Source organism: Xiphophorus maculatus, chromosome 3 (assembly GCF_002775205.1).
Source record: "Xiphophorus maculatus strain JP 163 A chromosome 3, X_maculatus-5.0-male, whole genome shotgun sequence".
Classification (NCBI taxonomy): domain Eukaryota; kingdom Metazoa; phylum Chordata; class Actinopteri; order Cyprinodontiformes; family Poeciliidae; genus Xiphophorus; species Xiphophorus maculatus.
The window spans coordinates 21,238,400-21,252,130 of NC_036445.1; the positions used below are offsets into that span (position 1 = coordinate 21,238,400).

Here is a 13,731-nt window from a genome sequence, read left to right on the forward strand (position 1 = left end):
TTACTTTTTGCTCCCAATTATTCTTTTTTGTTTAAACTTATATTTCATTGACTTTTGTTTTACATCGTTAAAACTCTGCTGCAGTTTCATTGCATTGGTCAATACAAACCAAACATGCTGCTCTGCCTATGTACATACAAACTAATTGGCATTTAGAAAATCCATATTGCTTAATCCTAACTGGAAGAAACTTGTTGTGATTGTATCGTTCTGCACTTGTTTGCCTATCTGCTTATTGCATGCTGCCTTAGAGTGGATTTACATATCCACCTTAAATAAACCTGGATAAGTGTATGTGTGTTTGTGTGTTGTCAATATCCTGTGTTTGACTGTGTGGGCTTGTTTTGTCTATATCAATAAATGTATTCCCTGATGTCTGTGCTGCAGGTCCAACAGATTGATCGAGTGGTGGAAGTAGTGGACGAGGCTGTTAAAGGTATTTTTTAGCAAAAAGACACACAAGCTAAACACATTTATGGGATTGTGTAAGCTCAGGAAATTAATGAATATGTAACAGTCTGTAAGAAACTGGAATTTAAAATTACACCTTCACCTATCAAAATGACTTGGACATTTTTTTTCTTGCATATTTTTTTCACATTTCAGCCATGCACTTCAATGTTTTTTATTTAGATTTAGTGTGATAAATCCCAATAAACTCTTCTAGAGTTTGTTGAATGCAAACTCTAGAAGAGGTAGAGAGATTGACAGAGATTTGGACAATTAGTCGACAACCAAGTGTTGGTTGTCCTCAAACTGACCTTCATGCAGGAGTGGCAAGAAAAAAGCTGTTGTTGTAGCCATAAGTTGTTCCAGTTGCAGATAACACAAAAAGTAAACCACATAGAAAACAGAATGTCGGATGGGAAACTACCACTGCACAACACTGAACACACAGTGAAACATGGATGTGGATGCATCATGCTAAAAAGATATTCTTCTGCAGGAACAGAATAACTGATCAGTTTTGATGGGAGGCTACGTGGAACTAAACATAGGACAATCCTGGAAAAAAACCTTGTTGGATGCTACAAAAGATATTTAGGCTGAAGCAGAACTAAACATACAATCATTGCTACAAGGTGATCAGATGTCCTCAACCTTAGTCCCCAGAGTGTTCATATTATTGGTGTTTCCCTGGTGCTGCACACGTGGCTTAAATGAATGAGTGATTAACAGGGTTCTGCAACAATTCGAGGCATGCTAAGGAGATAATGTAAACAAATGAATCAGTGTGTTGCAGTGGAGTAACATTAAAAACATGAAGGACAGTGGGCCCTGAGGACCCACAAGATTTGAGACTGCTAGTTTAGATCAAAGCATATTTGGACCATTGCAAGTCATTACCTAAAGCAGTTGGGACACTATGTCTACAGTTGAAAACTAGTGGAAAAATTCAACAAAATATGAAAAGGTTAGAGCCGTATGAATACTTTTTACAAGACACTGCATATCTATTTCCAATAAAGAAGACTGCGCAACATAGCATTAGGGCAGAAAGTGTTTTAAGTGACTATCTCATGAATTAAGAAGAGTCCCCTAATTATTACTCTGCATTATTTTAACATCTTTCATACTATCTAAATCATTAGTGTTTTATCATGAGATCATTTTTAGTTTTTTAAGCAAATGCATATCAGCATTCTTAAATTTTGAAGATTAATGATGGGGAAATGTGTTTGTAATTAATATTGGTCTAGCTGACTGAGGTGCTTGTTAAAAATATCTGTTTCTTGTGTTAAGCTTATTGACAGGCTCACATGTCACTGATTAGGTCATCCATTTAAACTGTTAGTGAACCACTGCACTTAACAGTTTAATGAAGGTCAGAGAGTTTCCAGTGAGGGAGTCCAGTCAAGCTGTCATACACCCCCAGCTGTTTTTCTAATAAAGAACAGATTGAGTTTGAGCTGCTTGTGTAAGTCTATCAGTGTGCACTGCAGGCTTCATTTTAATGAAGGACAGCTGAACTAAGGCTTGATTTTTTAAATGTGCCATCACCTTTAAATTGCCTGCTTATAGTTATTGCGTATGTGAGGATGCATATTTGATGCTTTCCCCCTTCCTTCTTTCTGATTAAGGGTTTTTCCGATTTAACCCTTCCCTTCTATTTACCATTTGCACCCTCTTCCAAGCATTTTTTGATCCTGTTTTTTTTTCTGTCACATTTTACCTTCTCTCTTTCTCCTCCCACCATCACCTCCTCCACAGAAACCAATTTCCCCAGTATCATTACAGTCCTTTATGACCTCGTATAAACTGAGAGCTGTTTTCTTGTCTCGGAGGCCTGGGCATAAACCCTTTAAGATGGGGGATTTGCCTTTCGTAATGGCTACTAAAATACTAACGTCAATGAACTGGTAATAGTTGCATGTCTTTTCTGAGCCAGAATTGCTTGCAGGTCTGTTTTGCTCATGACAGAAGTACACACTATGCTTTTATGAACTTTAGGCAGTGAAACTGTCCATTCTGTTCAGAAAAAAAGTTCAGTGTACATCATTTCTTTATGCCTGTGAAAGTGCCTTGCAATACCTCAGTTGGGTTTAATTAGTAAGTATTGACATAATTTATACAGTTGCAGAAATTACAATTACCGCTGCTCAGTCTTGTGTTGCTAACCATTTTACAGCATTAATAGTTTGGTGGGTGTTAGAGGGCTTTCATTGTTCCAAGTTTGCTTACACAGATAGATTTTTTAACTGTGCCAGATGCTAATTTACTCTTTAACTGTGGACACAGCTGTGACTGCCCTTAGTTTTTTTGTTTTTTTTTACCCCAGTGGCACGTACATAAAAATGAAACATTGACAACTGTAGGATTTACTTCTCTAAAAGGAAAAATGGCTGGATTTCCTGTTTTTATTTTTTTGCTGTGCACAGCCAATAAATATGGAAGTTCTGTTTAGGAAGAAGAGAACACTTTAAATAAGCAGTAAAATGTTTTAAGAGGCTTACACCAAAGTTGGGCAAAATAATTTTAATTGTACTGTTACAAATACAAAATTAAACATTCTTCATTTGTTTTGGAGATTAGTCCTTCATCAACATCTCTTTTTTGTGACCAGAAACTGCAAAGCTTTATTAATAAAATTGTTGGAATAGAAAGAAGTAGGAAAGCTTAGACAGCTTAATGTATGAGTAAAGGTAAAATGCTGCCCACATAACCTTTTGATGTTGGTTCACCATTATAAGCACATTGTTTGCAAATGTCAGTGCCGAAGAAAATAAAGTACATATGATAAGGAAAAGGAAATTAAGATTTTCTATAAGAAGACAAGCAAATGTATTCACATTTGTAGAAAGTGATCAGAAGAAATGTAGAGGAGTTTTTTAATGCTCTGTGAGCCTCTCTAAAAAACGACCCGATGAACCTGTGTGGAGTTTGTACCTGTCAAGCTTCAAAGCTTTTAAGCTTTGCTGATGTTTAAGCTCTTTTCAAACACTTTGCATTAAGGAACATCGCAAGGCATAACTTGGTTCTACGTTCATGTTCATCATTGAGAAAACAAGTTCAAGATGGCAGAATGAAAGTTTATCAAAACAAATATCTACATTAAAATTTTCCTAAAATAGAGGTACATACCAATGTAACAACAATTAAATAAAGGTCAGAAGGCTGTACAATTTATAACTAAATCCAATGTAAAAGTCAAAGGCAACTTAAAAGATTTTGATTTAAACATTTGAAATTATAAAAATGTAATGGACAGCTGTTATTTGGCTTTGTTTGTTTCAACTATAAAAAAAATTATGCATTGCTTATCTCCTACTAGTATGGATAACAAAACTATTAGGAGATGTTATTTGTAATTACTCGTGATAACGTTTGAAATTGATGTGAATTATGCACTAGTGCAAAAATGTTTTTTTTTCTGTAGACAGGTCTTTCTTAATTTGCAACATTAAAAATTACTTGCATGCAGGATGTTGCATGCAGTTGTACCTGACTAAGTCGCAGAACCAGCCAAACTTTGACAAAAAGTGTGACTTTTAGTTTGTAAAATACGGTACATAAATAGAAAAATTACGGTAATTAAAAAAAACAAACATTAAACAGATTTCTTTTTCAGTTGGAGACATGTCACTGTACAAATGCTTAGATTGGGAAAATAAGAGAAAATTTTTTTCTCCCTCCTCATTTACTTCAGTTCCTAACTGTCCCCATGCCCCTTAAGTCCTACTCACTGATTTTCAATCGAAGGAATGAGCACAACAGGACCAACCACTTAAGACATCACACACAGGTCGACAGGTCATCCTTTCAGAAATCTGCCTCTGTTCATCCATCCATCCTGCTGTCTTGGTCATCTTTCATATATGTCTGTCATATTCTATTCATTCACCTGTATACCCTTCTCCTTCATTCTCTCTGTAATATTTTAATGGGCCCTTATGAGTGCACAGAAAGATTTATGTTGGTTTGTATTTATGATCAGGAGAAAGGAACAAGGGCAGATTGGAAAAGGTGCACAAGAGGAATGGGGAAGAGCACAATCAATATCAAGAAAATGTGACACAATGATGTGTCTTCCTCTGTGTGGTGATGTCACAACAGTTGGCCTCTCTAAGCTTTGTAATTGAAATGATAAATGGGGAAGCTTTCTTTCTTTTGTTCAGCAACTCGTGATGGCTATTTTATTTGTTGCCCCTCATTTATGCACGCCCCGGCTCTCAAATTGAATTAGGCTTTGGAAATATTCCTGGAGTGATTCCCTGCTGGTATTGAGATTATTTCTCGAGTCTCGGCCTGTGATCACATTCACAAATTCTGTTCATTTTCGGGGGTTTTATTTTTATAATTGGAGAAACATCTGCAACATCCACCACCAAGGTAATTTAGGTAATTGCTTTCTCCTGATATATCCCAACTAATTATACATTTGGGTAGTTTATTTATGCTGCATTTTGAAGCAAATTGAAATATTTTTTTACCCTTATTTTTACCATTAAATATCACTTAAAAGCAGTAAGACCCTTAGCGTCTTTTTATAAGGAGAGGTTTGCTCATATGTTCAGCTTTTAATTGGTTAGAAATAAAAAAAAATAGACTAGTTACCATTATATATGAACATACAACAGTTTTGTGTCCTTGTCTCATCCTTACACGTAGACTCCGAGATCTTGAAGAAAGGACGGCCAAATGTGCTCAAAGTCTCAGCTGTTTTCCACTGGGGAACGTTACTCATTTCCTTGCTTGTTCTGGGATATTACGAGCAGTCACGCCTCACTGATTGGCTCTTTGTCCTCCACTGGGGCAGATTGTCATTTTTATCTACCAATTGATAACTGCGCTTCCCAGCCTGATCCCTCCCTCCCTGGAGACTCATGTAGAGCGGATGAAAACAGGAAGACAATTCCATCCCTCAGTGCCTCCATTTTGCACACCTACAGCTGGTACCCTGTTAGATGGTAGAGTAAGGAGGCTTCATTATTTTATTTACACTCATCAAAATATGGACATTGGTGAATTTTCAATTATGTTTGTAACTTTGCAATAGCCCCCAAAATTATACATCATATTGTAGAAGCAGTTTGTACCTAATATAAAATCTGAATGGAGTAGAAACCTGTAATTGAACTGATTCATTAATTCATGTGTACCCTTCATTGTCTGCAGTTGTAATAGCTTGAAAATAATTATAGGAATTAATTTATGCAAATTGGTGCCCTACTTACCACAATGTATGTTATGTCTCATGTCCCAAATGCATCGTCTTTCAAGTCAAGTCAAATACTTTCCAAAGCAAAAACATTGCTTTGAATTTAGTTTGGTGCTCAAAGCACACAGAAAAACTTAATGATCTACATCTCCCTAGGTGAGATGTAGATCTCAGGGTGAGATATTAGGAGGGTGAGACTGTCTTTACCTGAATCAGATTGGAAGAATAGAACATTATGAGTTGTTACATTGCCGTAGACCAATATAAAGTAGTAGTTATTTTACTTCCTGTGACCAAAATCAAGACAACACAAACTGTCAAACAGAAATATCCAGCACAAGTAAGCTAAAAGCACAGAAGATTGAAAGCTTAATGTTTTGTATCCTGACCCTGGGTAAAAACACATGATATAAAGGCTACTCAAGACAAAAGTAATAAGATTTAGAAAACTAAAAATGCTGGCACATGTATTCGTTCTCTGGAATTAACCAGCATCATCACTCTGCTGTGCACAGACATATTTGGAGTATGGGTTGGCAATTATTGCATTGTTTATGGAATTGATCAAAATTGTAAGTTATGACATTGACCAACTTTCATTCTCATACACCCATTTCACAATATTTGTGTTTGTGGGATTTTGAGATTATGATGTGTTTCAGGTTTAAAGATTTTCAGGCTTTATAGTATAATGTTATCTAAGACAGCTTTCAGTTTCATTAAAGATGTAACAAACATCTTTCAAAATGCACCTCTTTTTGTTAATGGCATATATTTATGCCAAAGCCAAGGACTACTTTACCATAGAAGCTAAGGGATTGTTGCAGGACATATGGTTGTAGTGTGTAGTAATAATCATGATTGCTTATACTGCATGTTTGAACGTCTATGAAGACAGATTACAGCTAGTGTGAGCCTTCATTTCTGAAGTGTGACTGATGTATTTTTCTGATCTTGAACAACCTTCATTTGTACACGTTCTGCTAGTAATTGCACTGCAAAATAATTTTGTCCAAATAATTGAATGATGATCTTTTTTATGTTTAGTTGCCTTTACCTGATATGCTAAGACTCTTAGCATAATAACGTTTGATTTGTCATCATGTGTCACCAGGTCACTCTGTTCGCTTGCTGGGTCAGAAGAAAGATGGTGGAAGGAGACTTGGAGGTGCGAGATTGGACTTGCCGAAGATTAGAAAGAACCCTCTGATTGAAATCATCTCCATTAACACTGGGTAGGACTCAGAGTTGCAAACAGACAACACAGCTCATAAAATATTCAGCTTTATCTGAATTCTGCTCCAGTGCCTCCCTGCTGTTACAGTTCGCTGTGTGTGTATGTGTGTGTGTTTGGGTGCTCTCCGGCTTTATTTGTTCAGCCACACAGCTCCTCCGGGGTGTTTGTTGTGCCTCTAATTTTATCCATTTACAGGCTTTGCTTTGGATTTGTGTAGTATGTGGCTATACATATCTACATATAATCCTATTTCTTAAATGCAAATGAACTTTAATAGACAGAAAACAAGTGCAGGACCTTTTTTCCTGTAATAGGAGCAGAGGGATATGCTGGCTCAGTTGCACTTATTTTTAGAGCTGGAATATCGTATATTATTTATTGCAGTTTTTGTTGCTGTATATGTCAAATGCATATCTATTGAATTTCTAATACTTTACCATAAAATAATAAATTGTTGAAATATTAAAAAGACATTACTTTTCACACGCGATTTAGCGATCCATGGAGGTTTTATAATTTACATAAATATATTTTCTAATTTTTTCAATTCAAGAACACAGAGGGAGACATTCTTGTTTTTAGATGTTATCATGAACAAATGCTGACACATTTTTATAGGTTAATTTCACTGCGCTTACACAAACATGTTTTTCTGTAATCTATGTGGTCTACACACAGTGGCCTTGTTAAAAACGGTTATATCAGACCAATCCCACAATGCTGGACTTCTACTGATGGTAACCCATCAGTTGCCTGTCGTAAAGGTGACCCTCCACCACAATGAAGGAAATGTTTTACAGATATATTACTTGTGTTCTTTTAGGAAAGAGAGGATTGTTTTTAATATGCGTTTTTACCTAAATGACACACATTCCCAGCATTTTTGCAGGATCCCAGTAAAACCCAGAGTTTAAACCCAGAATCCCAGAGTTGTAATATTTTTTTCTTTCCTTTCCAAGAAGCCTTAGACTTCGGTACTTTTTTTTCTCTGTTTGATAGTTCGATAATTTCTCAGGAATTTCTACTAATGCCCTTGAACCCTCTTAGCTTATTACAGTAGCATTTAACAGAGTGAGCAACCTGCAAAGAGAAATGTGGGCTTTTCTTTAGGGCATGACCCATTATTTATTACACCTATATAACTAGAATTGGTGTTTTATGATTACTCTGGTCGTTATCATAATGCTGGAGATGCTTGACTTTGTAGCAATAAATCTAATCAATGTACATCTTTATGCTTGTTATTGGGGGACCTTTGCGTGCTTAAATATTTATTACCAGTCATTATAAGGAAAAGATTAAACTCCCACATTATATGTTGTAAGTGCAACATATTAAAAAACTGTTTTTATGAATCTGTACTTCAGAACCTTTTTGGGAACCAATCCAATGTCTAAATGAGACATTGATACTTTAGTTGCCCTCCGTCTTTTCTTCTGTTTTGTGCACATTTACTGTGTGAAGCAAGCATTGCCTAAAATGAGCCAATTTTATTCAGTCAGCTGTTTGTGCATAAATATGACTTAGTTTAGCAGGGTTTCTTGATTAGACGGGTACATCAGCTATTAGCAACTTAATGTCTTAGTATAGTGCCAGCTGTTGTTAGCTGACTTTGCCAGCTTGGGAAATTTTAACACCATATAACCCATTTCTAGTGCAAAATTTCTCATGTGGGGATCTCTGTTAATGTAAGACAGCTGCTCAGGTCAGGAAGCTTAAAAAGGGGCAATTTTCTTCAAAAATGCATTTTAAATTAGTAGTCTGCAGCAATTGCCTATTTTTTCAGTTTTTTTTTATTTTAAGTCTTTATTTTGAAAAAAAAATGCATTTAATGCTTTTATGAAGATTTGTTTCTTTGCTTTATACTTTTATAATTAATCAACACTGAAACTATATCAAACATTTTTGTAAATAAATATGTGCAATATCTTAGGTCATTGTTTGTGAAAACCTTTGAGCTATGTTGAGCATCTAAGGCAGAACATTTTGAAACATGTAGAACAATGTACTTGCGTGCTGCAGACGCATACACACATATAATTTGTTGTGTGTATTGTGGTGACCTCTACTGCTTGCATGTTTACACTGTGCTTTAAACACAGTAGATACAAAATTTAGACATAGTAAATTACATTTGCTGTTGTCATGGTTAGAGCTTCTGAATTTAACAGAATTGTTTTTGTGTCTTATGCATTTATGGTTACGTCAATTTTTGTGTCATAAGCCACTCACTTTGTATTCCAGCCTGCTTCCCACCTGGGTTTTTATATTTGTGACAATAATTTTTAATAGTTTTTATTTTTAGCCCTCTAGTTAGATGTACCCCTACTCAGCAGTCTTACAGAGGCATTCAGGGTTAGACGCAGTAAGTCTGATGTGTATTACTAAATATCGTTGTAATTCAACCTCAGTCGAAGGTGACTTTTGTGATATCCATTGTGTTTTCTCAAGCATTGTCAGGTACACAAAATTTTTCCGACAAATATGCTGTAGCGTCTTTGCCAAAAACATTCCATTTGTATTATTTTTGTGTTCTCAAAGCGCGTTTACTCTGTGTTACTACCAGCTGTGTTCTACCTTTTAAGTTATTTTTGTACTGTCAGATTAGAGGTCATAATGATGGTATTTACTTTGTTTTAGGTTGGGATTCATTATTAAGTAATTAAAACTATCTACCTTTCAGTCGGCATAAGGTGATGTGAGATCTGTGCCTATGCTTATGTCCTCTTGAAAAATTGAAGACCTTCACTTCTAACATTCTTTCAACAGATTTCTCTCTGAACACCCCTGATTGTTTTCTGTTTTAACATTTATTTGATATGTCTGATGGTTTCACTTGAAGACGCATACAAACCTTTCAAGTGTTAGTTGAGATTCACGTTTCTTTTTCATAAGAGACTTGTCACAAACCTGTAAAAGCTCCACTGCTACGCCCAAACTGTTCTGCTCTGGGTTCACAAAACATGTTTTCCTCAAAGATGGTTTCCTTTTCCATTTAAATTTTTCTTTAAAGAAAATGCCTTTTTATATCTTTATTTCAGTCATGTTAAGTCATCTTGACTCTTAACCCTGGAACTCATTTTTGGTCCTGTTTGTGCTGTAGAGATCTTTTGATATAATTTTCAATCTGAGCACTCTTACTTTGAATGTCTTTTTAAAACATCACAAAAAACAAATTCAGGGTTTAAATGACATCTTGAAATATGGATGCTGGATTTTTTTACATTTTCTTTTAAAGAGGGAGGTGATAGAGGAGACTTCAGATTCCCAAGTATGTGCTTATTATTATTGTGGAGCTAGGCATATGGTTAGCAGATCAAGCTTGTAATCGTTTTTTACTTTTTGTATTTATTTTTTTAATACCTCAAAGCACGAGTTGTTAATCATTCTGTGCTGCGCTGTATCTCGGAGAATATATGCCGATCTCAGTCTTTTGTCAGACTCCATCCAGCAGGGGCTCTGTGTGCCCTCTTTTTTTTTTTTTCCAAGAGTGTCCAACTGGCTGCAAAGAAAGCTCAATGTTTTGCTCTTGACACTACAATGTGGCATGTGAAACAGTGGATTTACACACTTGATTGACAAGATAAATTAACTGTTGACTAAATTTCCCCCAAAATAGACCTTTAAATACTAAAAATGTAAGCTAAAGGCAGCTTTTTGTTCAGGGTATTTTGAAACTGGTGTCCCTAATTTGATGTGGTTTTCATGTCAGGAAATGAGGAAAAATGAGACAGAATGAGTTCTTTATGTGCCTTTTCTTTTGTAGAAAATCTGTTTTGATTGCATCTGCCCGAGATGGTGGTGACATCACTGGTTATATTTGTCAGCTGCTGAAACAGAGATACTTGTGTTGCAAATGGTATTCACATCTACAAAATTACTCATTCATCCAAACTCTCCCTGCGTCACAGAGAACTGTTGCGCCTGTGTCCTCTCTCTGATTTGTTGCTAATTTGTCTTTGTATGAGCATGTGGAATCATTTAAGCTTTCTTGTACATGTTGTCTTGCTAAATGTCAAACTGATGTTTTCCGTTGGATTGGAGTTCATCTGCAGGAAGTTTCAGTCCTTAAATGTCTTTAATCTTAAATAATTTACATGAGATTAAAGGTGAACAAATTTAGGTTCAACAAAAAGATACTTGTGTAAAATTATGACTTGGATTAAGAAATTTCTTCATCCTTGTGTGTAGCTAGGTATTTGGAAGATTTCCTCTCTTCTATTGAATCTGACTAAGAAGGTTTGATGTAAATATATATCATTAACTTTTTTTAATCACTGAACTGAGCAACATAACAGTAATTTAAAACCAAAAAGGATTACCTGGAGGTAGTTAATTTTATGTGCATTAAAGTTTGGAAAAATAATAGGAGTCTGCATATTTGTGGACATGGAGTTTTATTTTATAACCATTTTGATTCCTTAAGTACAGACATTTTGCTATAATAGAAATTAGGCCTGAAAACTCTAGGAAAAAGTTATGTCCTCTTACAAAAAGGGCAAAATAAATCCCTTCCTTAAAAAACTTTAACCAAATAAGAAATAAATAATATACAAAACTGTATAGTCTTCTGAGTACACTTAAAAGGCTGATTGATGCCACATTGTAACCCAAGCCTGGTCAGGACTTTTTGCTCATGTTGTTAGAAGACAGAAACTTTTCTTGGAGTTTTCAGGTTTATTGGCTATGATAGAAAAATGTCTGTGCCTAAGGAGTCATACTGGGTATAAAATAAAAACCTTTCACCACAAACTTTTATTCTTTTCCACAACTCTAGTGCACAGAAAACCTGAAAGTTAACTACTTCCAGTTAATAATTTTTGTTTTAAGTTGTTTTTAAGCTGTTATGTTGCTGAGTCTACACATTAAAAAGGTTTGCTATAAATATATGCTATTAACTTTTAGTCAGACTCAAAATATTCAGTTTCTCAAAGTGTTCAGAGTTTATATTTAGTACTGCTACATCAGTTCATCTTTGTATGAACTAAAATAGTCAGAAGTTGACAAAATGTTTAAATCAAGGTGAAAAGGATCCACCAGAGAACACAAAATACTTTTTTGTTACACTTCTAAAACCTTCAAATACTTTTCACTGTAGACAGTGATTATCTGAAGATTAATTTTCTTGCACAAAACCCATTTCTCCTTTCAAATTACTCTGCACACTGTCTGTGTATCACAGATGAACCTTCTTTATTATCATATTCACTTTATTAGTGCAGATCCTCACAACACTATAGCATAGTATCTCACTTGGGACCAACCATGAAAATTTAATTTTGTGTTCAAATTGATTCACAATATTAGTTTCATTAGATTGCATATTAATTTCATTTGCACCTATTAAATCCAAATTAGATTGGCTTCTTTTTTTTTTACCAAGGTAATTTTAGCACCCATCAGAAAACACATTCAACTTAGTCCAGCTAGGCCTTCAATAGCCTCTGGCTTTGTAATAAAGGAACATCATCAGCCTTCTCTTGAGCTATTAGCTCAGTTATTAGAAAATCTCTTTATATCATACATACATTAATAAAAGCTTGAGTATAAGACTCAAACTATACAAGAACCAAACAAAACCTCATCTGAATTTGTACATTTTAGTAGTTTTATTAAATGTTTTAGTACATATATAAAAACAAATATTGCGTAATAGTCCAGTATTTTTTGCCAGTCATTTCAGAAAGTGAAACTGTAATTTTATAGATTCATTAAGAGTAAAATATTTCAATTTTTTGAAAACCCATAATTCAGTGTTTAAAAAAAAATCTGAATATCAAATTAGACCAATCAAAATTATATGTTTTAAGCACAAATGTCAGATTTCTGAAAAGTGTGTACATTTTTATTTATACTTATACTCAATGCTTGCTTGCACATAGACACCATCAGCCTGTGGCAATGCTTAGGTTTAATGGAAGCCCAGATTGCTGTGATAGCTGCCTTCAGTTCATCTTAGTTTTGACAACAGCCTATAGATTTTTTGTAGGGTTCAGGTCAGAGGAGTTTTCTGGCCAATCAAGAACAAGAACACCATAATGGTTAAACCAGCTTTTGGTATCTTTGGCAGAGTCCTGCTGGAAAACAAAATCAACATCTCCATAAGGCTTATATGCAGAGGGAAGCATCAAATGGTGTAGAATGTACTGGTAGATGGCGGCATTGACTGTGGACTTCAACAAACACAGTGGACCGACTTCAGCATGACACGCCACCCCAAAATGGAATTATATTCACACAATTTCTAACACTGATTGGAAACTTTTCACTGGACTTCTGGTATTATGGATTTTGTCCCTCATTGCTCTTCTTTGATACCCTAGGATCTTGATTTCCAAATAAAATGCAGAATTTATTTGATAGTCCAGTTTATTTTCTCCCTACCGCCTCTGACGTTGTCTCTGTTTCATGAGTGGCTGGGAATGCAACATTTGTTTCCCCTGGCTAGTATTTGAACCATCTTCTTCAGCAATGACCTTTTGTGGCTTACCGTGCTTGTGAAGGGTGTCGATGACTGTCTTCTAACTCAGAGAGAGACTGCTTAAAGGCTCATGAAACCTTTGCAGGTGTTTTGAGTTAATTGGCTGATTAGAGTGTGACACCATAAGCTTCCATTAATGACATTTTCTATAGTATTCTGATTTTCTGAGACACAGCATTTTGGGTTTTCATTATCCGTAAGCCATAATCATCAAAATTACAAGATAAAATGCTAATGTGTCACTGTTTAGGCTCTTGGATCGGAATATGGAGGATCAGTGTGGACCCAAAGCAAATAATAAATTATTTTCTTTTTCTTTTTTAGCAATTATTTCTAAACAGCTTCCAATGATCT

General features: G+C 35.2%; 1 protein-coding gene across 1 annotated transcript in view; it reads left to right on the forward strand.

The window, feature by feature from the left end:
• Window positions 1-13,731, forward strand: part of cdkal1 (CDK5 regulatory subunit associated protein 1 like 1) — a 193,291-nt gene that overhangs the window by 62,310 nt on the left and 117,250 nt on the right. The window contains exons 4-5 of the mRNA XM_023330649.1: window positions 388-436; window positions 6,774-6,894. Of these exons, the coding sequence (XP_023186417.1) occupies window positions 388-436; window positions 6,774-6,894 (170 nt within the window). The remainder of the gene's footprint in view (window positions 1-387; window positions 437-6,773; window positions 6,895-13,731) is intronic.